The 23,456-nt window shown below is 40.3% G+C and overlaps 4 protein-coding genes across 7 annotated transcripts; all 4 read right to left on the minus strand.

Annotated features, from left to right (window-relative positions):
- Nucleotides 1-14: 14 nt before the first annotated feature.
- On the minus strand, nt 15-4,980 carry RB195_015358 (uncharacterized protein; the record flags this gene model as incomplete). Of its 2 annotated transcripts, XM_064206027.1 has the most annotated exons (8): nt 15-68; nt 190-270; nt 2,150-2,253; nt 2,481-2,596; nt 3,164-3,260; nt 3,346-3,402; nt 3,933-4,015; nt 4,955-4,980. In XM_064206027.1, the coding sequence occupies 8 exons, from the start codon at nt 4,978-4,980 to the stop codon at nt 15-17; spliced, it is 618 nt and encodes a 205-aa protein (XP_064061908.1). The 2 variants fall into 2 exon arrangements, with proteins under 2 accessions (XP_064061908.1, XP_013301193.2); XM_013445739.2 differs by lacking the exon at nt 4,955-4,980 and having other exon boundaries at nt 3,933-3,999.
- A 4,311-nt stretch (nt 4,981-9,291) lies between these two features.
- RB195_015359 (uncharacterized protein) lies at nt 9,292-13,488 on the minus strand (the record flags this gene model as incomplete). Of its 2 annotated transcripts, XM_064206029.1 has the most annotated exons (9): nt 9,292-9,313; nt 9,401-9,431; nt 9,642-9,716; nt 9,775-9,803; nt 10,962-11,066; nt 11,187-11,251; nt 11,333-11,449; nt 13,240-13,320; nt 13,450-13,488. In XM_064206029.1, 9 exons carry the CDS (start codon nt 13,486-13,488, stop codon nt 9,292-9,294), a joined length of 564 nt encoding a protein of 187 aa, XP_064061909.1. The 2 variants fall into 2 exon arrangements, with proteins under 2 accessions (XP_064061909.1, XP_064061910.1); XM_064206028.1 differs by lacking the exons at nt 9,292-9,313; nt 9,401-9,431 and having other exon boundaries at nt 9,650-9,803.
- Nucleotides 13,489-14,954: 1,466 nt separating this feature from the next.
- Nucleotides 14,955-16,478, minus strand: RB195_015360 (uncharacterized protein; the record flags this gene model as incomplete). Its single annotated transcript, XM_013445738.2, has 9 exons — nt 14,955-15,047; nt 15,115-15,240; nt 15,299-15,409; nt 15,471-15,558; nt 15,614-15,726; nt 15,790-15,865; nt 15,937-16,007; nt 16,085-16,165; nt 16,284-16,478. 9 exons carry the CDS (start codon nt 16,476-16,478, stop codon nt 14,955-14,957), a joined length of 954 nt encoding a protein of 317 aa, XP_013301192.2.
- Nucleotides 16,479-18,663: 2,185 nt separating this feature from the next.
- On the minus strand, nt 18,664-22,274 carry RB195_015361 (uncharacterized protein; the record flags this gene model as incomplete). Of its 2 annotated transcripts, none has more annotated exons than XM_064206030.1 (6): nt 18,664-18,779; nt 20,980-21,113; nt 21,179-21,302; nt 21,625-21,817; nt 21,878-22,043; nt 22,123-22,274. In XM_064206030.1, 6 exons carry the CDS (start codon nt 22,272-22,274, stop codon nt 18,664-18,666), a joined length of 885 nt encoding a protein of 294 aa, XP_064061911.1. The 2 variants fall into 2 exon arrangements, with proteins under 2 accessions (XP_064061911.1, XP_013301191.2); XM_013445737.2 differs by having other exon boundaries at nt 22,123-22,184.
- Between the last annotated feature and the right edge of the window lie 1,182 nt (nt 22,275-23,456).

Here is a 23,456-nt window from a genome sequence, read left to right on the forward strand (position 1 = left end):
CTCACAGCAAAAGTTTAGTTGAGGAATCGAATCGACATCTTCTCTTCTATGTCCGTCTTCTCCATTGCCTGCAATATTTAAGAAAAATTATCATCGAACTAAAAACCTACTAATCCAAAATATGACAATTTCAACAACGAGAATTCGAATCATGAAACAAAACTTCGGAAAATCTATAAAATTACGCACCCTACAAAATTCCTCGAATGAAATTCGTCCATCGTTGTCCCCGTCGGCCTCTTCAATGGTCCTGTCTGCTATTTTATCAAGCTGAAAACAACTACTTTAGTGACATGAAGAGAAAACCAGAAATTTAAACGAACACTATCATATCTTCTAAAATCCAATGACATAATTTTCCATGAACTGAACGAGCTACCTGTGTTACATGAATACTTTGATAGAAAGCGCCAGTAATATCAAGGGGAGAAATTGAGAAGAAATGGAATTGAAAAACAATTCAGGAAAAATCCCAAACAAACATCAATCATAATAGCAAAGATTATCATTTCTGACACAACTGCAAATACAAGCTTACGAGGAATGTGCGCTAATATGTTAAGACTACTGGTCACAATGAAAGCGTGCTTAGCGTGTAACGTGTAGTAATGTTCCCAAAGCTGCCAACCGACTTGGGGAAGAGCCAAAAAAAAAGAAGTATAGGAGCCCGGAAAAGAGAAAGCTCTGAAAACTTGGGAAAAAGGACCCTTGTCCTCCACGCACTTTACCTATGCAATAAATGTGCAATGAATGGGGGTACACGTGAACGCAACATCATTTCGTCAAATATCTCGATGAGTGTGAGAAATGCTCAGCAACATCGATCTAGGATGTGACTCTAAAACCTAGTGTCTACAAAGAACGGTAATCTGATCTCGTAGTGCTAGCGCCATGGATCAAAATCTAAAATGTTCTGCTCCAATGAATCGGATGCTATGCACCACATTCCTCCAAAGTGAATTCCGCAACTTTAGAGCTTGTGCATCGAAAGCGAGCATGAATCCAGTCAGACAGCAGAATTAGACATGATTATGTGACACAAAAGAGATCTCCTAATGAGCAAGATTAATCCTTTCCCAGTCCTATTTTATCCATACCGGACCGAACATCACAGAACACGCACTACTCTATTCGAAGTACGGTAGATGATCGGGGGACTTTTCGCTCTTTTTATATCAGTATAACAATGGAATCACTTCAGCGAGTGCATTTTCGAACTTGAAAAGTGGCTCCACTCATAAAAGCGGAAAAAAGGTTGTTCAGTGAGTTGTCAATAAAAGCCTTCTCACAAGGTCACGTGAAAAAGTCATCGGTATGAGATTTTGAACAGTTCCTTGAAGAAGTGACGTGTCAATTCTGCAAGGGTTTTTAGAGAAGTTGCGCAATCGTTCAATGATCGTTCATGTTGGTCTTTCTTTGTTATCTATCTTTTCCTTCGTAAACTTGCAAAATCAAAGAAGCATTGAGATTTATTGACAACAGCTTGTGCAACTTTTAATTTTTATTCCGATTAACATATCCTACACAAGAGTAGAACTGATGGCGCAATGCTTTCCTCATTTTGATTAACCCGTGCGAAAAGGATTCGAAGGAGCCATGTTCGGGGGAGGACGTTTACAAAGTGAATGTATTTCAATGTAGCTTCTCGAGCCGCTGCGAAATCAGCGGCTCGAGAAGCTACTTTGAAATAATTCACATCTCTTTATCTCTCATTAAACTATGTCATAGACGAGTTCCTTTCCCGAAAACTATAGAAAAGATGGCGGAACTAGTCAAGTCGTATTTACCAATAAATTTACAATTCTTTACAAGGACAGTGCGCATAGCATAGAGAAGAATTCTTCTAACACATGAACCAACAAACAGAATTTATCTCTGCTGAAGCTCGATCCAGAATACTATGAAATGAATAGTAAGTTTGTAGGCACTGTAAGTTGTAATGACAATCCCAATCTCATGCTGTACTAATTGGAGCGCAACTGTACTCTTCCCAATCGCTACAGATTACAAATACTTAACCACGGCATCACGTTGTTGATTTCTATCTAGTTTGTTATCTAGACTGCAAAGTACATCCACGTCATAAAGCTCAAGCCAATTTTCGGAAATAAGTTTCGAAAACCGAAAGAAAAGCATACACTGGCCATACCTGCTCAGCAGTGATGTTCGCTCCAACCATGCTGTTAAGAATCACTTTGAACTCCTCTCGAGTGATATATCCGTTCTTGTTCAGATCGTACATTTGGAATGCAACTATAACGTTCAAGGTTGATAAAAAGTGGAGATGTCACATATTTGAACCAATAGGAATCGTTAGAAAGATCGTGCCTAACACGTGAATTCGGTCTGTGGTCAGGCGAATGAACGACGAAAACAGAAACAAAGAGAAATTAGGAGCAATCATACACCGCGCAGACGAAAACATCAGTGCTGTACTACTGTTGATGCTAAGACATCAATGTAATGACTATTCAACTAACACTTTAGCTTCTCCTTCCTTCCATTCAGGGCGTTCTTCTTTGATCGGTTAATCGGCTGGAAATGAGCCAGAATCCTGACGAATTGACGGAAATTCAGCTGTTGTTCATTTTCGCCACTAAAAAAGTGGAGTGTTTACTTTAGTAACCGAGCAGTTCCACAATTAGCAATCCTAAAAAATTCAAACATAAGTTAATGAAAGTCTGATAGAAAAGTCGTAGACATGCTTAGGTCAGCATTAAAAAAAGAATAATAATGGTAGCGAAAACTAAGCACATGATAATAAATTGAACCAAGAGAACAATATGATGCAGATTAGATGGATACATTCTCGAAATACGACTTGTAGATTGTGAGCGCGCCGAGTCCTCAGACCTGCTTTCTCAATAGCTGAGACATGATTTCAATCATGAAACCAGTTATTGAGAAAGCAGGTTTAACAGACCTAGGAGACTCCTAGAAATCGCGTATCCCAACCTATCCTTACTACTAAAACGAAGATGATGGTTGCAGATGTAAGAAATCTCGAGAAGGTTGCCCAAACATTACTTTTCGACCTTTTGTAGCTGGAAAAAGGCCGACACAAGCGGAAATTTTACGTATTACCTACTTTACTACCTTCACTTTTATTAGCTTAGTGACCGCTGAAAAATATGCTTGGAAAAAAGAGGCATTGTTAACTTACGCAAGTGTGAAAAATGCGTCCACAATACGATCCCCTAGAGGATTTACTGCTAGTTCGGGAACGTTCAAGAAATCATCACGCGACAGAAATCCTTGGCCTTAATATGAGAATGTGGAATACCTTTGAAATAAAGCGAGAAACACTGCAACAAATGAAAGAATTGCGTTAAAACAAAATAATACCTTTTTTATCTAACGACAAGAAACGGCTGTAGAGGCGAACGATTTGATTTCTGTTGACTGAAATAAGCGTGTTCATACGAATTGCATTCTGATAAGAACAAAATTTCGACACAATCACACAGAACTATATAAACTGTTTAGAATTGAAAAGAATTATGATCATGAGGATTTCTTTTTCTCCTACAAACTCAACACAACCAAGGAAAAATCTGGAGCCAGAATAGGTTCAGTTTGCCGGATATTTAAAAATACGACGGTTACAGAAAAGTCCGACAATTTGCTTGTCAAACTGTCAAAACGACATGAATCACAGTGCAGTTCGTAGGCTGAGCTCGAAGCGATGCGGTGGAGTGTAGCGGTAAGAACTGAGACAGGACCCTTACTAGCACAATTCTTCGCTGCAGTTGGCTATGGTTCTACTTCGATTCCAACCGCTTTCTCCATCGCGCCGCTTCGAGCGCAGCCGCTTGCGCAAATGCGCAATGATTCGTGTCGTTTTGAACCTACTACATACAAGTTTTGAGTCAGATTTGTATCCGTGATAAAATAAGAGGATAGTGATGAATCTAAACTGATCACAAACTCACATTCAGTCTCTCTTGCAATCTCATCGATTTCCTCATCTCTAAGCATGAGTGAGCTGCTGTTTCCCATTTTTGGTGTATTGGATCTAAACAGAATCGAAATCACAAAATTGTTCCACACCAATAAATAAATACTGGGCAAGGAAATTGGTGGACCACGTCGGTGTCTTTGATAAGAAGCTGATCGATGAAGGAAGGACAAAAAGGTTGTGTTCACCAAATACCGACGATAAGGGTGGTGTAAATAATGGAGATAGCGAATGTACAATGTAAAGTACTTCGGTCAAACCGTGAAACGGAGGGAAACGTCGAATGATCGAACCAAAGAGCTTTTTGCTGACTATTGTTTTTATTTCCCTCTGTTACAGTGGAAGAATATGCATTCCGTTCTAGAGGAGTCGCGACAAACGCGGCACAGTGCCTAACCGATAGAGACTCGATGCTGTGAGCAACCCACAGTAGCAGAGATGTACACGGAGATAACCATCTAGTTGAAGTCAACAAACTGGATGGATGAAAGAGTATTACGCGTTTACGACTAGAGGGCAAGTTCGTTAGATCTATACTTTTGGCCAAATTCATGTTAAATTCAACTATAGTCAGTAGTTCGCCACATAACCTTTATATGACCAACAATCTAGAGGATTAGTTTTGACGATACCGTAATAATAAAGTGTAATTCTCTCAGCTGCCACATGACAGATCGGCAAAACAGTACCGGTTTGTTAACTGAGAAAATCTCATCTTGATGGAAACATTAATTCACATTGTTCCAGGTGAAATTCATTGAAATACAAAATGTTGTACAAAACAAAGCGGTTTAGCGTACGGTTTGCGATAATCTAGAAATAAATTACTGGTAGCGCCACATCAATCATCATTTAATGGCCCTGGTTTACCATCAGCTGAAAACTTATTTCAATAGTAAACTCCTTAGCTCTCAAAAATGAAGTCAAATCAAGCGAAGGAGAAGGAGAAACGAAGGAACTGGCAAGGGCGGAGTTCGCGTAATCGAAAGCAAATACCTGCCTAGGACAGGTATTGATTGCATGTCAGCCTTGAATCACTTGACGAATTTTCTGCACTTAGGAGACGTCAGACGGCCTGGCATGACATGATTTACAAGTATGTGCAGCGCAAGTCTACTTACTACCAAGTACTAAAGTAGTAGGACCACACTCGATCGCAATGTGTAATGGTGCCCAGATGTCGCATTCCAACATGTTTTTCAATGGCGACGTGGGTCGTTCTTTTTTTCCGAGAGGGAGAAACGTTAGCGAGAGTAGTAGACTGTTGGATTGTTTATAGTCAGCTGCAGAAGGGAGGAATAGGTATTGGCGATCTATTAAAGAAGCAGCCACATATGAATACTTTGAAAAGAGTACTGATATGGACAAAACTACTCGTGACATAGTATTTAAGCCTCGAATAATCCGACTATGTAAAATGGCATTGTCGGATGAACGTGAAAGGAGCGAGAAGAACAAGTGATCACTCGGAACATTCGAAAAATTACTGCAAAGATTAGTATTCACCACGGGCAGAACTGAAGATCCTTAAAAAGTAGTGTGACATTCTGTAGAATGAAGTTATCAAAGAAATCTCCTAGATCGTTCTCGTTAGCAGAAGTAGAACATGTTAAAACACTGGTTCAAGGTCAGCGAATAAAACCTTTTCCTAGGCACTGTAAGAATAAAACTTTTAGAATACGAATGTTCTCTTCAAGGGTGATGAGGAATGGACTGGAAGCCGACACTAAAAACTGCATCCTGTCCTCGACAAGTTTTTACCATCATGATCATCCTATGCATAGATGCTTCGTGTCTGATCGAGGATGGAAGCACCACACGAGTATGATCCGCATAAGGATATCTATACATTTCACCCCACTACAGCAAATTGTGGGCCGGAGAAGTTTCAAAATGTTATTTCATTTCCAACATCTCGAATAACTAAACAATTCCTACCCTGTAGGTGGATACACAATTAAAACGGTCTTATCGCAACACCCTCTGTGGAGATTATGAACCACATCGAATAAAATTTTCCGAACAACTGTCTGTACACAGGACAGAATGGAACGTTGATTCGTAACGGAGTTGGCGAACCAAACTGCGCCTTAGGGCAATTCATCGCTGAGTAATTGTTGAGATTTTAGGTCTCTTGTTTTCGATTTAGGTGACGACATAATAGAAGCAATTTTTCATTTTCTTAGTCACAGTCATCAGAACGTGGAAAATGTATAGTTTATGCTTATATCCAACTGAAAACAAACTCGATTAATACCGAAAAGTTGCACATTTGTGAATAAGTTTGACAGTAAAAAGAATAAGAGGACAGTATTCATTCAAAACAGTGCTTTAAAAAGAAGCATTTAATATGTCTGACGAAACGTTCTCACGATCAGAAATCAAACTAATATAGCCAACGTACCGAACGAAGTCTTCTAATGTACGAACGAAATGCATACCCCAGCGAACACAAATTCTGATGCCCTCTGACAACCTTATAACACTTAGTTTGAACTTTTTACAACCTCATGTTTCGAATCCCAATACCTGTGGTATTTGAATTATTCACAGGTCCTAAGCTGATTACAACTAGGAGCGAACATCAGGTGCCAATATTCAACGAAAGGAAACAGTGTGACAGCACACTAATACCAAACAATTTTCAACGTATAGGCATCGTTGGCAATGCTGTACAAACAAAAAGAAGAAGCAAACTCACTTTTTCCTTCCAAAAATCATCGTAGCAACAACAGTAAGAATGGTGGTAGACAACAGGGAAGGGAACAATTTGACAGATTGTTTTGATGAAACAGTCCGTGACCTAGTGCGGAGTGCGATGAAGAAACTGGCTCAATAGAAGCACTTATATCCGTGATGAATGCGAATACGGCAATACGTCAAGCGACGAGATTCACCCTGTGATCTGAAGTGACTAAAGTCACACTGCAAAGACACGGGGCCTAAGCAAGGCGTTGCGTAGAATCTGATGTGGTGAGCGTGTTTTATCCAACAATCAGCCACAGGTCCGCCGCATGAAAAAACCGGATACGCACAACCTCATCATGCGAATTATCACTAGCATGATAGGAGCATGGTGAATCTTATCGCTAGTGTCACAAAACGGTATGCGCTCTTAACCAAAGAGAACCAATCTAATCCAGCGCACCGACGAAAAACAATGTGGCAAAGCTGGCTGAGGAAGAAGGCTTACAGGACTAATATTTAGAGGTCACTCGTCTCCAAGATTCGTTTTGAGCGTAAATAATCCGGACAAAATTATACTGCCTTATGAAGAACCATACCGAACCATTCTTACCTGCACTTTATAGAGCAGATCTCAAGCCCAACAAAAAAGTAAGAGAAACTAAAGAAACGATTAGAAACTGGTTCTGTTCGATAGGATAAGTTTCTTTCGAAGAGATTCAGATCTACCCGAAATGAAGTGCGCGCCTTGTGAGGCAAGTCTAGCCAAAGATAAGACAAAGTGAAACTCATTGATCAATCGGGAGAAGAATGACACAGCATAACTACGTGAGATTACTCAATGGAGAACTAAGTAGAAACTGAGCGATGACCCTGTCAGCGATTTCTAACGTCATTAGAAACAAAACTGTACAAAAATTTGTGAAGATCTTATCTGTTTGGTTCCTCTAGATGTGAACGACTGAGTGGGAAACTACTTGGATTAAGAAATAATGTGATATGAACTGGAGAAAACACTTATAGGACATTACTGAACTAAAGAGTGACAAACTGCAGGAATCTAAAATGGTTGGTGTCAGGAATTGGTAGAGAGCTCATGCTTGCTTGCCTCGACTACGTTTTGCTGGACTTAATTGCTCTGAACAAATAAGTACAACAAAATTAAAGCACCAGATGGTCCAACACTGTTTAGTGCGCAATACACGTTAATAGGGAGAGAATACTATGTAACTTACTCTTGCAATCAACATACTAGGAGAACTGAAGAAGAATAACAAGGAACAGAAAGTTCGGATATCAGGCACTTCGATTCAAAATGCATTCGTAGAATTAGTTCAAGTTTTTTTTTTTTTTATAAAAGTCTATCGAATACGGCGAAAAAAATGATGAAATAAAAAGAATCTTCAAACTTCTGAGAGAAACAGTGAAACCAATAACCCTAACTTCAGATGAAAAATGAAGGAGATGCAATACACTCCGAGGGAGCTTGTTACAAAAACACGAGCGAAGTAAGAACAGACTTTTCATCCTCATGAAGTATCTTCAATAGAATTCAACAGAAAAAAAAACTATTTTACCGACAGAACACTAAGCCTACATATCAACTGCGAATATAATGAAGTTGTCTTTTCTTACTAACAAATCCATTAGATAAAGAATGAATAAAACACATCTCCAAACATTCGTCTAGGTCATTTCCTTACTCAGAAAAAAAATCAAGAAAATCAGGAACTATTGGAGAGGAATTTGAAAAGAAATTCGAACGATAAGCAGTGGAATACTAGTAGTCTGATCAGTCACAGGCACCAAAATATTTCACAGGGACCAGAAAGAGCAGAGTAGAATGATACTGAATATGGCTTAGAGAAGCCAGAAGCGCTCGAAACATCGATGTCTTTCAAGATAACAACATATAGCTAGCCATTATTTCCAGGAAGAATCACAGTCGGTTAGATAAAACTGTTAAAAATTTCCGTATACACGAATTAGAAAAAGAACAGATCAATGGGAAAACCGAACAGAGGCAAGGTTACTTATAATCATTCCTAAACTCTAATTCTGACAAATCTGAGGAAAGGTGTTCAGAAAACATTAATAATTCACTGTTGATGCTTCCCTATCGAAACTGGCCTCCACTGTATGCATGATACCTTCATCAAGAAGTAAAGCAGAAAACATGACAAAACAACATTAGAGCAGTCAGCAGAAAATCATACAAAACAACATTTCAGCATTAAAACGGTCTCATCCAAACTTGATACAAAACCTGAAGGGCTGTCCTTCGAGTAGAAAAAAAAGACCTACCGTCACACAACACTTGGTACGGTTAAGCTGAACGACTACCTCAGAGCGATAGAATATAAGTAGTCCCTGTTGAACAATGTAGTAATGTAGATTAAGGACTATTCTCCACATGCATCAAAGGTTAAATATGTCTAAAGGTACAAGTACCGTTATTAGCCATTACACATAAAAACAAACCCTATGGTCGAAATATTTTTTTATCATATAACTGAAGGTAACAGCAAATAAACTCTCACAAGTTTAACAACATCAACAACCAAGATACTGACTTCGAAGGCAAATCAAGATATATCACAAAGTTAGTATGGAAAGTAAGATTCCACTTGTGCTCCCTCTAACTCGACTCATGTGCACAAACAACACCACCTATTAAAGAAAAAACATGATGAATTCACGCAGCCACAAGTAACAAATGAACTTATCATAACAGAAACGTGATGAACGAGCAGTTACCGGATGGGAGTCGTTTCGTCGAGTTTCAAATCTGTAGTTTAAGATGTAGAAGTATTTACAACCATAATAATTTACCCTTGATAATGATGGTTATCTAAGTCAAATAAAACACCATTTCATTAGCAAAAAGCAGGTTATGTTGTTTACTTAAGAAAGCAATAAAGTCTCGATGAATAACACATTCAATAAACTTCTATTACTCCACAAAAAATATTTTACAAGCAAGAATTCACTTATGTACCTCCTTCTTCACAAGTTGTTCGGTATCTGCTTCCGATTAGGATTATATTGTCGTGTATCCTTTTCTTCGTCGTTGCTAGATTCATCGCTTGACAAACTTTCATCATCTTCTTTACTGTTTCCATCGTCTTCACCCTCATCCTCATCATACTCGTCGCTGTCACTAAAAAAGATCACTTATGAGGCTAAAGAACTGCACCATATCTCTAAATGTGAAATATCCAAAAAACGAGAAATGTCTACTGTATCCAAAGGTGCAGTAATTTCACAAGCAACAGAAGCGTTGTAAATACTATATCATACCCAGCGAGAAAATTTGACAAATCCGTAATGGTTTAGAGAAGGTGAAATAAAACAAGTCAACCATGAATTAGACATGGTGCAAAGCGTTTCAAAACCTCAACGAATACGAATTTCAGTAAAACGCGTTGGCGCATCCCAAGTGGATTGATACGCCAGTGACTTTATCCTTTTTAATTATTCCAATACTGAAGAAGGTCACGACATCGAAACAATGGGGTAGCAGTTTCTACAAAATAAAATTTGCAAAGTCCAAATTAAGCATAATGGGACCACTTCACATTCACCAAATGACAAACTCTTTGTTAAAGGCATCACCCCACGAATCTGGGGTGGTGCCTGTAACGTCTCCAGAGGGTTTCAGGTGGGTTACACCTATACAGGGTCATAGATTATGGGGAGGAGGGTGATCCCATTTCTTCCCAATTGCCGCAAAAAACGGCCTGGAAGATACGGCCTCAAGCGTTCCGGGGCGCTATTTTCTACAACGAGTTAGATTGGAGCGCGCCAGCCTTGTGCACGCACCACATCTTCAGGGCCGTTTTTCGCGGCAACTAAGAACGGAATCACCCTCGTCTCCATAATCTACCACCACGTATAGGCTTAACCCACCTGCACCACCCCAGATTCGTCGGGTGATGCCTTTAAAGGCAACGTATCACGAAATTGACGATGTGGGAACAAATATAAGGTGCGGAGCGGATATTACACTGCGAACGTAACGTAACATCTTAACATAGTACGTTAAAATGCGCCACCCCGTGCACGCACCTACGAGCGGTTGAAAATCAATGAGGTTCTCTTGCCAGACTATTCAAGTAAAACCAATGATTAGGGTGCTGAAGGAACCGAAATCTATGAAATACGAAATGATCTGTATGAATACTTATTTACAGCACTGAAATTGCAGTAACAACCTGAGTAACCTCTTTGAAATGTGCACACAAAGAGCAAATTTGGTATTCGAAATATTAGTAGATTGAACGGAGAATGAAGTAGAGTCATTAAAAAAAAAACTGACGAAGGAGGGAGCATGTCATCGTCAATCATAGCATTATCTCCTTTTGTTCCACGCTTTGCATCTCTTGTCATTAATCGAGCTTGCTCTTCAAAGCGAGAAGGCCATCTAAAACATGGAACGAGAGAAAGATAATAAAACTCGAACGACTACTCTAATTTCATTTTCATTCAAATCAAGAAAAATAAAACAATAATAGCAGCGAGGAAAATACAAGCAAAAACCCACTTATTTTGTGATCTTATGTACAGCACGTTCTCTTCATCGAGAACATGTTCGATTTCAGCTTTTACCTGAAACTGCAATCCTTCAAAACAACGGAAATACACCTGACTAGTACGAACTTCATTCGAAAGAACACACCGTGAACAAACCTTGTCACCTTCCTCAATAGGTCGTAAAACAACAAACTGCCCTCTTCGGATCCACACAGCTTTTCTGAATTTTGAAGGCATACTCGCCACATACATCCCACCATTTTCATCTTCAACCTAAAAGAGGAGGAATATCTTTGAAAATTGCAGTATTTTCGAAAACGGTGGAAGGAAGTTATGAACAGGATCCAAAATTTCTTCAACGGCTCCAGTCGGAAACATGCGATTTTAAAATAGTGCTTAATGAAGATTCCATGCATTCACACAACACTGAACGCTTTAAACGGATGTATGGGAGATATTAGGTTTATATACGTGTATATAAAACATGATCTGTGAGTACATCTCGAAACGAGCTGGCAAACTCATTCAATGTTTGAATCTACAATGATTTACTCAGCAGAATCCGCCTCCATCAATTGATGCTGTTTTAGCTTTGCGTAGTACTCAGTATCATTACTTATCCTGTTCATCTTCGTCTTTCTCCAGCGAGCGCTAGTGATGCTTTCACTTGTCTCTGCCGCCAGAGTTGCACAGTTGCCTTTGGTTGCTCAATGAAAACAAATCATATTTCTCTTTGAAGGACATCGCCAACAAACCCGACTATAGGGTTGTCTACCAAGGTTTGTGTTCTTATTGAAATCGCTCTTGGTTCTAGTTGAAAGGCTGTGCTGAACCCAGATATAGCTGCGTAAGTGGCCGCGCGTGGGGCGATAAAGCTAACAGTTTGAGCGAGTGGTACTCTGTTAGCTCCATCCATCTCTGCAGTACGAGGTACACGCAACCGATCTACCTCTACTATGGCCTGCTCGAAAATAGACAGGAGCTAAGCGTCACTACTGACCTCTGCTGGGAGTCCACAAGGTGGTTCTGTAAAATTGGTTCTTGAATCTCAAAATTGATAAAGACAAATGGGAAGATCAGCACAAGTGTGAAACAAAAGACTCAAGAGGTAAAATGTGGTTGGAGGAGAAGAAGGGGGCCACTCAGTGGCGCTCTTATTTCTCAACGTTCTAGCTTACTATTTCTCTTAGTAATTATAGCTTTCATGTCGTAGATCCTCTAAGACTAATTCTTAGGCCTTAAGACTCCGATTGATCTAATTATTTACTTTGAGAAATAAGAGCGCCACTGAGTGCCATCCACCTCCTCCCGTCTCCCCGTCCCCAACTACACTTTATTCGACTGAGGCAGAGTGTGATTATGTTAAATGTAAATGTTAAAGGCATCACCCCACGAATCTGATGTGGTGCAGATTTCAGGTGGAGTATTCGTATGCGGGATGGGAGACTACGGAGAGGGAGGTGATTCCGTCCATTTCTTGCTAATTGCCGTAAAAACGGCCCGGAAGATGCGGCGCTGTACAAGACTGGCGCGCTCCAATCGAACTTCTTGTACAAAATGGGGCGCCAAAACGAATGAAGCCGTATCTTCCGGGCCGTTTTTTACGGCAATTAGGAAGAAATGAACGGAATCACCCCCCTCTCCGTAGTCTCCCATCCTATACACGAATACTCCACCTGAAATCTGCACCACCTCACATTCGTGGGGTGATGCCTTTAAGCGATTATAAATGATCACTTCCGACAGTCGGAAGCATTATTGTAAAGGAAGGCAATGAGGAAAGAGGTTCCCAGAGATTTCTAAGCTCACTCGCAAAACCAGAGCACAGACACACACAAGCCACTAGAGGCTCCTTAGCAGCAGTTGCTTTTGACCGTTCCCCTTATGAATGCAAGAAGAGAGGATGCGAAAATAATTAAAAAGAACAACTAAGAGTTACAAAGATCCCAACTAGTTATAAGCAAAGGATAATCCGTTCTCGGTTGATATTTCACATATTATGACAAATAAAAATCTGAAGGAGAATTCGATAAACATGCTAATGTCCAAGTCATAAACAGTACCTCATGAAGATTGTTTCCTCTAGCACTTCGAACTTGCGCTATGATATCGCCATCGACAGGTGTGTAGTACTCCGACTCCACCTTAAGCAGAATTTCAATTTTCAGGAGCAGGTAATTCTATTAAATAACATCGAATATTTTACGTGAACAGTAGCTGATCAATTTTATAGAAGTAATTTGTTGTGAAAAGAGATGAAAAATAAAAGTTACCTTGTTTGTGATGTACCGTCGCTTCGTAGATACTGACATCTTTGTGAAAGTAGTACAAGTCTTACAAACGTGATCAGTTTGTCAGAAGAATGATCTAAACAAGATTTCCGCATAAGAATGAAAGAAAAGAAGTAAAGGCATGAATTACACGACTAACAAGGACGTTGCGGTAGAAAAGCATAACCCACAACAAACGTTTCAAACAATTCTAAACAAAAAAAAACAGGCGTAGAATTTCACAAGAGCATTCACATAACATACGAATAAATGATATATGTCTTCGATGGAAAGCCAAAGGAGACCCACAGCCAAGCAAAGCCAAAGGAGACCGAAAATCTGGGATGCAACTTAACCGCAATTACGACTGACTGCGTTGGAGCACGCCAGCTTCCATGAATCGCATGAGGAAATATGGGAGATGCACGCGTACTGTTCATCATAAGAGTTGGTTAGCTACTGAATTCATCTCCAAACAATTCTTTTCGCGTGAATCACAAGTTTTGCTGGGTGAGAGGATGTGGAGGTCAACGCTGCTCTAATCGAGCTGTGCCCCAACTACACTTAGAGCGCAAAAATTGTTCTTAGGCCACAAAGACAGTAGGTAAAATGTAGTGGAGGAGGGGTTGGGGGCTCAATGGCACTCTTATTTCTCGAAGTAAGTAATGAAATCAACCGGTGTCTTAAGGCCTAAGCACGCGTAAGGCGTAAGGCGTCTTAGAGGATCTATGACAAGTTACCAAGACGCAATGGAAATATGTAGGATGACGTCCACAAACACGGAAAAAATGCGAAAGAGATTAAATCCCTGTAAACTAAAGTCTTAGAGGCGCGTTAGGAGCAAAATAGACAATAAGGCTGATAAAAAAGATTTATTTCAGACCACGTAATCCATGATACGAAAAAAAGAACGTAAACCATGAAAATAAGATAAAAAAAACGGCTCTGAGGACCTTGTCGCGGTCCGCTGAGAGGAGCTAATTCATGACTTCATCGAGGACGCAGTGCGCCATCCTGATTTTCTGCTTTTTCCTTCCTGATCGAAAGGAACGTGCTACATCACTAACGGATACTGTATATGCCTTTTATCGAAATGTATGTAAGCGTATCCGGGATGTGTTTTACCGAGAGAGCGCCTTCGATCAGGAAGGAGAGGGCAGAGAAAAGAGGGATTTCGGATCAGAGAAAGAAAGACGTATCGCTCCTATCCCTTCGTTTGGAGTGCACTCGGCAGCGCTGACTATACATAGTCAAAATTAGTCGATATTGTGCAAAGTAATAATCAATCCTTTTTTCGTTTTGAAACACAACAACAGATTATGGGAAGATACAAGTGGAGGAAATCACTAATCACATAGATCTTCCAGTTAACAAATTGAATCAAATTCACAAGGGTAATAGCAATAACATAAAAGAACAGTAAACGTGTATCTAATGCAAAACTCTAACAAATGGTGCGGAAAAAACCACAACGATTCTTGAAGTCTTCATTTAAAATGGGCGAGGATCTACCGGACACGATAGAAACCCAACATTTTGCAATCCGACAGCACATCCTTGTCTCCATTCGCAAACATATCGCAATCGTCTTCAGTCGAAATCTGAAGTGAATTGTTGTTTGTTGGAAAATGCTCAGCGATATCAGCAAGCGTCCTCGCTAGAACTCACTCGTTGTAGCCATTCTTTTGTTGTAAACGGCAATTTCAGGTGTGCAAAGACAGTTTCTATCTCAGGATTGTGGATGATAAAGCAACCCTTTTTTGCATACTTGTGAATGAATTCAAAACAGGAGGCCTGGAATGATGATTTGCGTAAACATAAGCGGATTTATATGTTCGGAAAGTGGTCATACCTGTTCGTCCAAATTCATGAAAAACGAGAATACATTGTTCATTATTATCATATCCGCTTGGGAAACTAGATCCTCTTTATTACGAATATCAGCATGAACAACTTCGATATTCTGAGGAACAAAGCAAGTAAAAACAAGGATCATAAGGAGTGGAAGAAACGCATAAAATTACCTGAAGAGAAAATTTTCGTATTACATCTTCCTGCAATTTAATAAACTCCTCATTTATTTCCACCCCAGTGACAGTCACTCGCCCGCATCTGCGTGGAAATGCAAAGCTGAGGAAATAATTAGTCAAAAGTGAATGAAACCAACCCATATAAGGAAGCTGCGAAAATGACAGCACCTAGGCGTGAACCAATATCTAGCACCCGAAAACCTTCCACTTGAGATTTTAGAGGAACAAGTTGAGTAAACATAAACTCTAACTGAAAAAAAATCCAATCCAAAAAAAGAAGAAATGTAGTAAATGGCAGAGTGTATACACTGACCTGACAATGAGCCATGCTATGACTAATAAAATTAAGATCCTTTATATTCTTTGAGCCGCAGTCAACACAATACCTCCTATATGAGGTAAAATTTCAAAGATGAATAGCCATGAGAAGATACAAACTAAACACTTCTGTTGAACATACCTTTGAAGTTTGCCTGTTTTCATCATCCCTTCCAAAGCGTGGTCGTCGTAAAGGAAGCAATCGACATGGACCTAACGAAGTATTTCAATACGCCATATGGGTTCGCAACAACGGCAAAAAGGGAAAAAAAGGATCTGACACTACTCACAGTATTTCTCTCCTCACAGTCTGCATCGTGCCCACTTGTGGGCCAATTAATTTTCTCTGATTTGACTGTACCATCCGGTACCTACGAAAAACCGTGTATCACAACAACAAAACATTAAACCACATATAATCTAAGGATCAGGTTTAAAAAATTATCCAGATTTTCATGCGTATAAAATGTTGAAAATACGTTAACTAACCCTTATTCTAATATGGTCAGCGATCTCTCGAAGTTTGTCGATAGCTTCTGTAACAAAGAGAGGCTTGGCTGAGTCTTCTCCTTCACAGTATGTGTTATGAATCCAGTCAATGAATTGCTCCCGTTGCTTCACCCGATTGATTAGGGATTCAAACTGTTCGCAGGCCTCCTTCAGCGAGAGGTGTTTTGAGGTCATTGTGATCTAGGGATCGGTTAATCTAAACCATCACTTATGACAAGGTTGGATCGAAGTTAGTCAGCATTGGTATTTTTGCTATAGCGAAGAATTTTTCCACACAATTTTTTTTGACGTTATCTTGTATCTTTCACTACTTCTCTTGTTATCCATGTTAAGAAGATTTTTCTACTAGCGCTTCAGATCATTTCAACCGACTTCCATAGTTACATAGAGTCTTCGAATACGTGCATGCTATTAGTGGAAACTAGCTCAGAAAGATTCTTATTTCAGAGATTAAGCGTGGTTTAATCGCTTAGTTTTGTCTAGAGGATGTTTGGCCACACTGGAATCGAAGAGGACCTCTGATCATCGGCATGTGTATCTTACCTCGTATGTGTTTTGCTCTAACCACTTGAGTTTCAGTACTGGTCCCTAATATAGTATATAGGGCTCCGTATAAGTTCCAGCTTAGTCCCACTGTCGCGTTTCGACATAGGAAAGAAAGCTTATGTTCACTGGTTTTCATGCAGAAACCAATTGTTTGCATGTTCAGTAAGTGATTCATGGGAGATCATATGGAAGGGAATGAATGACGGGTAATCAGCTGCTTGACAAAGTAGAATGTTGATGTTACAATAATGCTGGGAGCTAGAAGCAGCGCATGTGAGCCTTCTTTTTCCCGAACGTAAGCGCCTAAGTGGGAAGAATATTCTTCAAATGCCCAAAGTTCGAGTTCGAGCCAACATGTACTACTGTGATCAAAAAGTAGTAAGACTTTACAGTTTAAAACTCCCGGGCAGCGTTTATCCAAATGCAAAATTTCTTCTTATGTTGACACAATCTTTACTGACAACTGTGTCAAATTTCGTAGCAGGACCGTCAGTTGTTAATGAGTTACGCTTCTTGACGATTGCGTCCAAATGTTCATTCTTCGATGCGCCATCTCACACGGATTTCATTGTTCGTGACTTCTTCATCAAAATTTCCACTCATATCGTTCTGCAGCTGCCCTATTTGCCTGGTTTGGCTCCGTTGGACTGTTCCCAAAACTCAAAAAATCACCTCGTGGCCATCGTTTTCCTCGATTGAGGAGATAAAAGCAGCAAAAATCGAGAATAACAAGTCTTTCGAAGATTGCAAGAATCGTTCGTATAAGTGCATTGTTGCCGAAGGGAAGTACCTTGAAGGAGATGAAATAAAGTTTGAGGGACAATACACCGTTTTTGTCTTCTTTGAAGTACTTTTGACCACAGCAGTATACATGCACGCCAACATTTGTGTTGGTCGCATCGACTCGTCTCAGCCACAAATTCATGTTTTCGCCGTTTTTCACCCGTAGCACACTTGTTCTACTTAAGGGTCCTGGTCCCAGGTCAAAAACACAGCCTAATATACAATGAATCAGCGTCCTAACACCAACTCCATCCCAGTTTCCGCAAAGATCAACAGTGCAGAAAGCACTCTTTTGTACATGATGAAGTCGTACGTCTAAATTGGGGACGAAGCAGCACCAGTTGAATAAGACGAAATTGAAAACATATGGATATTGATGGCTACTGATCCAATTCTGCTTCTCATCGAAAAGAATTGCCAAGCTACAGAACCCAGAAGACTACAGTAGGTTAAGAACGACCTGAACTCCGTAAGCGGCTTCGCTCGAAGCGGCCTAGTCGAATAAACGGTTACTACCAGGGTGGAAGCATTGCAAACTAAACTCGGAGTGCAGAACTACTGGCCGGTTTAGTCTTTGACTCAGTACACTGAGCTCCCTACACTAGATATAAAGATGATGAAGACAAAAAAGACGAAAATATTCAGCCAACTCTTGACAAGACCGCCTTCAAAAGTTTTGCATTGACGCACTATCGCTTATAACGTTTAGCGCCTGCTGATCTAATAAATGAGAAATATTAGGGATATTTTCAAGAGAAATGGCAGAATCCTTTTGCATTATTCTCGCAAACACAGACACAATAGACACTTTATTTATTCTTCAAAAAAAAACAGACCAGATACTGGAGCGAAACCCATAGATTTTTCGGAATAAACGAACATAAATAGATTTCAACAATATTGCGTTATTAGTGTAAAATGTGAGTAGTAATATAACAAAGTAAGAAGGAAAAGAACAATAAAAATGACAGCTATAAGATATCTACGCAAGCAACAAAATGGAAATCAAACCCTGATACAGTCGGCAAGTTCACTCAAAATGGGGACGGAGTCTCTCGAGTTGACGCGATCCATAAACGTCTTCATGTGTTTTCCACTGCCATCCGAATGTTGGGAGAACGCAAACCGCAGCAAGCACAATTCCACCTCAATTAATTCGATTACCGTAAATTAAGATCTACTATATTAGCTGTTAAAAATTCAAAGTAGACATAGCTACGAGTTTGCGCTCGTGCGGCGCATTCACCTTACCCACTTGACCGGTTCTTGCTGTTTTCACCCCAACAGATCTCGAACTCAATGCATGGAACAAGTGAGTTCTCTTCAGCTTTGAACGTAATAAAAGTTAGTAGTAGGATTTGCAGTCACATGGGTATACCTGAGCACTAAAAACAGCTCTCTCGAAGAAACCCAAAAGCAACTATTCAACCAAAAAAGTATCTGAAAACACTTTCACAAGACACGGAAATCGAAACCACCGTGATAACGAACTTAGCTAAGTTGCGAAAGATTAACCCCTTTAGCGCTTATGACGAATATATAGGCATAGTAGAAAAGTTGGCGAAACACTAGGGGTGATGCCGTATTCGACCGCCTGCGGCATTGTGCATGTGCACTGGCTCCTGTTCAATCGTGGCATACGCCCTCCTGAGGGTAATATGTACTAAATTTCTTCATCTTTCTATGCACCGTGTTTACTCGTATGCAGTCGCAACAAGCCGCCTCTGTGGAGTGTACTTTGTGTTCAGGCGTGCGCGACTTAAAGGCATCGCCCCACGAATCTGAGGTGGTGCAGATTTCAGGTGGAGTGTCCATACACAGGACGGAAGACTACGGAGAGGGGGGTGATTCCGTCCATTTCCTCCTAATTGCCGTAAAAAACGGCCCAGAAGATACGGCTTCATTCGTTTTGGGGCACCATTTTGTACAAGAGGTTCGATTGGAGCGCGCCAGTCTTGTGCGGCGCCGCATCTTCTGGGCCGTTTTTTACGGCAATTAGGAAGAAATGGACGGAATCATCGTGGGGTGATGCCTTTAAGAGATTAAAGACATCTTATCACGATGTTGGGGTCTCTGTGAGAGAAAATAGAGTTCGGGCTGCAGACTTCAAGCATGAGTGTGGCGATGCTTAATTCCCTCAGGTTCTCCTGTAAAACGACATTAGCTCCTAAGAGAATGTAGGCTGTAGGCTCATGGATGCGCCACCCCTGTACACGAACCGCTTCCGTGAGATATCGGTGGGAAATCAATGAGGTTCTCTCGCCAGCCTATTCATGTAGAAAGCCTGCAGGAAATGGGCACACGTACAAAAGTGGCGTTATAAGGTGCCTCCTAAGAAAACATACAAAAAGGGCGTTTCATCTATCGTTTTTCAAGAACGCTCGTACTCGCAGTCTACACATTAAACACATTAAAACCCAGTCTCCCTGGAAAGATCCAACACCGTCAATTTCCCAGTTTGTTAGCTTTAAAATTTAGTAGAAAACATCTAAGAAAATCCAACGGTTAAACTATTCTGTATTTGCGATGTAGCTTTCTTCTTTCACTTTAATTGGTATGTTTGCTTACTATCCCGCTTCCATAGATGTAATGAGATCATTTCCAACTTATATTGTTTGAGTCTGGTACAAGTCTTACCATACATTTACAAACTATTTCGCATTGCGAATGTACATTCAAGAAAAAAATCACAACGAATCGAAATAACTACTGTCATGGTTTGGAGATAATCTGCGCACCGGCAAAATAACGTCGAAAAACCCAAACTCAACACCTTTACCTCGCATTTAAAATTTCATTTCATTTGAGCACCTCATATACAGAAGCTGAAGATATTTTGCGTGACTTCGAACAATTATACTTTTAGAAAAATAGAAAGAGCCTATTTAACACAATCGTTGTCTTTACATAAGTAAACAGTGAAGTAAAGGTTGCTCATCGAAAACATTATTTCGTAGTTCTGGAGAATTCAATTCACTTTCACTTCAAGTTTTAGGAAATCTTCGCTTAGCAGAGCAAGCCAAACGAAGCGGTGCGGAAGAAAGCCTATGATAAAACTCGATTGTTCAGAACAGTATTTATTACAAAGGATTCATGAGTTTAACTGCAAGCAATGAAAAAATACTCATTTCCACCCATGCAAAACGTAATTCTTGCATTGTCCAAATTTCCCAATATAAATCATTACATGGTCTTTTTGCAAAACAAACTAATAAGGAGAAGAAGTAAAGCACTGATTTTGAGGTCAACGGAATAAAAATAACACTAGTCAGCGTCATCCAACAATAAATGCACCTCGATTCTAATTATTTCAGCAATGTTCTGAAGCACAGATAGAAGTTCTCACCTAACACATCAGTAGGATAGTGCCAATAATCAGTCACTCGCGTTATTGCTGTAAATGCTGTCCAAACAGAAAAAATAACCAGTAATACATTGCGAGTTTTGTACAGAGAAGGTATACCCGTAATCCTTGCCATTCTGAAAAAAGAGTGAGGACGAAAGACATTAAAAATGTACGCGTTTCATGGAAGATAAGTCCATACCTGGTCAAATAAAGGCCTAAGAAGAAAAGAACATGGAAAGCAGCAGCAGTGTGTCCTGATGGAAAGGATGTTCGGGCGGTTCGAACCCGATGTACATCCGGATTCATACAATAAGTTTCAGAAGCTGAATTATTGTGGTGATTTATTATGTTCACAGTCAGGTAGCAAAACTTTCATTAGGAATAGTACCGAAATTGGGGAAATTGCAAGTTGGGGGGCGGGGGTGGCCACTCACAGGCGACCTTATTTTCCGATACTCTAATTTACTTTTCCTCTTAGCAACTTTAGTTTACATGTCATAGATCACATAGGGCTAACGTTTACGCCTTAGGGCCCGACTGATTTGATTATTTACTTCGAGAAATAAGGGCGCCACACAGTGCCCCCAAGTACATTTTTACCTCACGAATTGTAATGAAATTCAATCAGAAGTTCGTAAACTATACCTGGAATGTAGTCTTTTCCTGTGCAATCCATACGTGACCAGTCAGGTTGGCACGCAGCAAGAAAATGAGGACGCAGACGACCAAAAACACATTTGAGGTATTCCATTAAGAACACACATAACGCAAACGTAAGTTCATATTTAAGGTATAGAAGAGTTGTTGTGACAAAATAGTTAGCAAGTTTATTAGGACCCTAAAGGCAGCTTACTGAAAATTTTGTGGAAAAAAAGAGAAGAAGAGAGAACTTGGCTACCTGTGAATTTCGGTAAACCAAGGCTTCAACGAAGCAAATAATGAAGAAAGGTGTACCAAGAGCTACGGCAAGCAGATGTTTCATCCTTACTGTATTTTGTTTGAATGGCTGTTTTATAGAGTCATCGTTACAGGGAAATGGGGATTCATAAGGAGACACAGCGTACCTAAACCCAAAAACATATTTACCGAATATTTCATGAAATGTATGTTTGAAACAAAGCATATTAAATGAAGAAAACCTACCCTGCAAACATGTAGAAAAGTGTTATTGAAATAGCTAGAGTAATAGCGATATCTAAAACCATACATAGAATCCCACGAACGACCGTTATCCAGACTTCGGGACTTTCTTTGACACATAATCTTCCACTGAATGTTATCCGTTTTAACGGCATATCTTAAGAACCTGCAAAATAGCTACTAAAAGAGGAAAATTTAAGGATAAAGGAGCCATATTGAAAAGCATGCACATGAAAAACGACAGTTGAGAGGCATTTTAATCCGGAAGCACGCTGAAGAAAAAGAAAAAGAAGAGAAGAAATATCCAGAAATTATATAAGTAAAACTACAACGTGGATGTGGGTTCATATCAAGCTGTAAAAACACCTGAAAATCCAACATGATCTATCCGACTGGATAAGAACGCTGATGGATAAATGGGCGTGGTTAGATATCCTGCTACTTGACAGAGAACTGTGCCGCGGATAAAGACAGCGCGCGGCGGATGACCACGTCCACCTGTTCCAGTTCCCACTGGATGTGTTCGTCTGATCATTCCCGCAACGAATTGATATTATGCTTGTAGGAGGAAATCAACCAAGCAATACTCAGCAATCGGAAACGGAGGTGTGAATGATTTGATTCCCGCTGCATTTGTCCTTTATAAGGGCAGGCATAAAATGGCAGGCGTTAACCTTCGTATGCCGGTGGGCGTAGCGCAGTCGGGAAGAGGTTCCTACCGTGTCTGCACGATCGATCGGTGGTTCGAAACTGCCCTACCGCCAACCAAGCCCTTCTTCAATCCTAGGTCAATAAATTGGTACCACACATGCATGGGAGAATAAAAACGCTCACATGGCACATTGGCTAGAACCGCAAATCATTGTATGGGCTAAATATGCGTCCGTGAACTTCAATGGACTCTGGGTTCGAGAGAACGCGTTGATGCGTCCCAATCGGATTGATTGACACCAGGCATTTTATCCTTTATCCTTCAAGGACAAGTGTAGAAGGTCCGGCTGGGAAGCTGCTAAACTGCTCTAAACAGAACGAGAGAAATTCGAATTTCCCTCCTTGTTACGCGCATTCGCTCGCGGTCCCACCCACCTGCACATCTTAGCGCTCTCATCGAGGATGACGTCACTCGATCGTGCGTGTATAAATACTCAGTCGACCGTCATTCAGCTGCAGGAGTGGGTGAGTGTTTGGGTGTTCTCCTTCATTGGATATTGTTGCGTTCAAGTCAAAGGGAACTTAGTTCGCCGTAGACGTACAGGGTATCTAGATTTAGGATTACTTAGGACGAGTAATCACATGTATCTGAATCGATTAGTGACGTTCCTTTTTAGAGTTCACTA

The sequence above is a fragment of the Necator americanus genome, chromosome V (genome assembly GCF_031761385.1).
Source record: "Necator americanus strain Aroian chromosome V, whole genome shotgun sequence".
Lineage (NCBI taxonomy): Eukaryota > Metazoa > Nematoda > Chromadorea > Rhabditida > Ancylostomatidae > Necator > Necator americanus.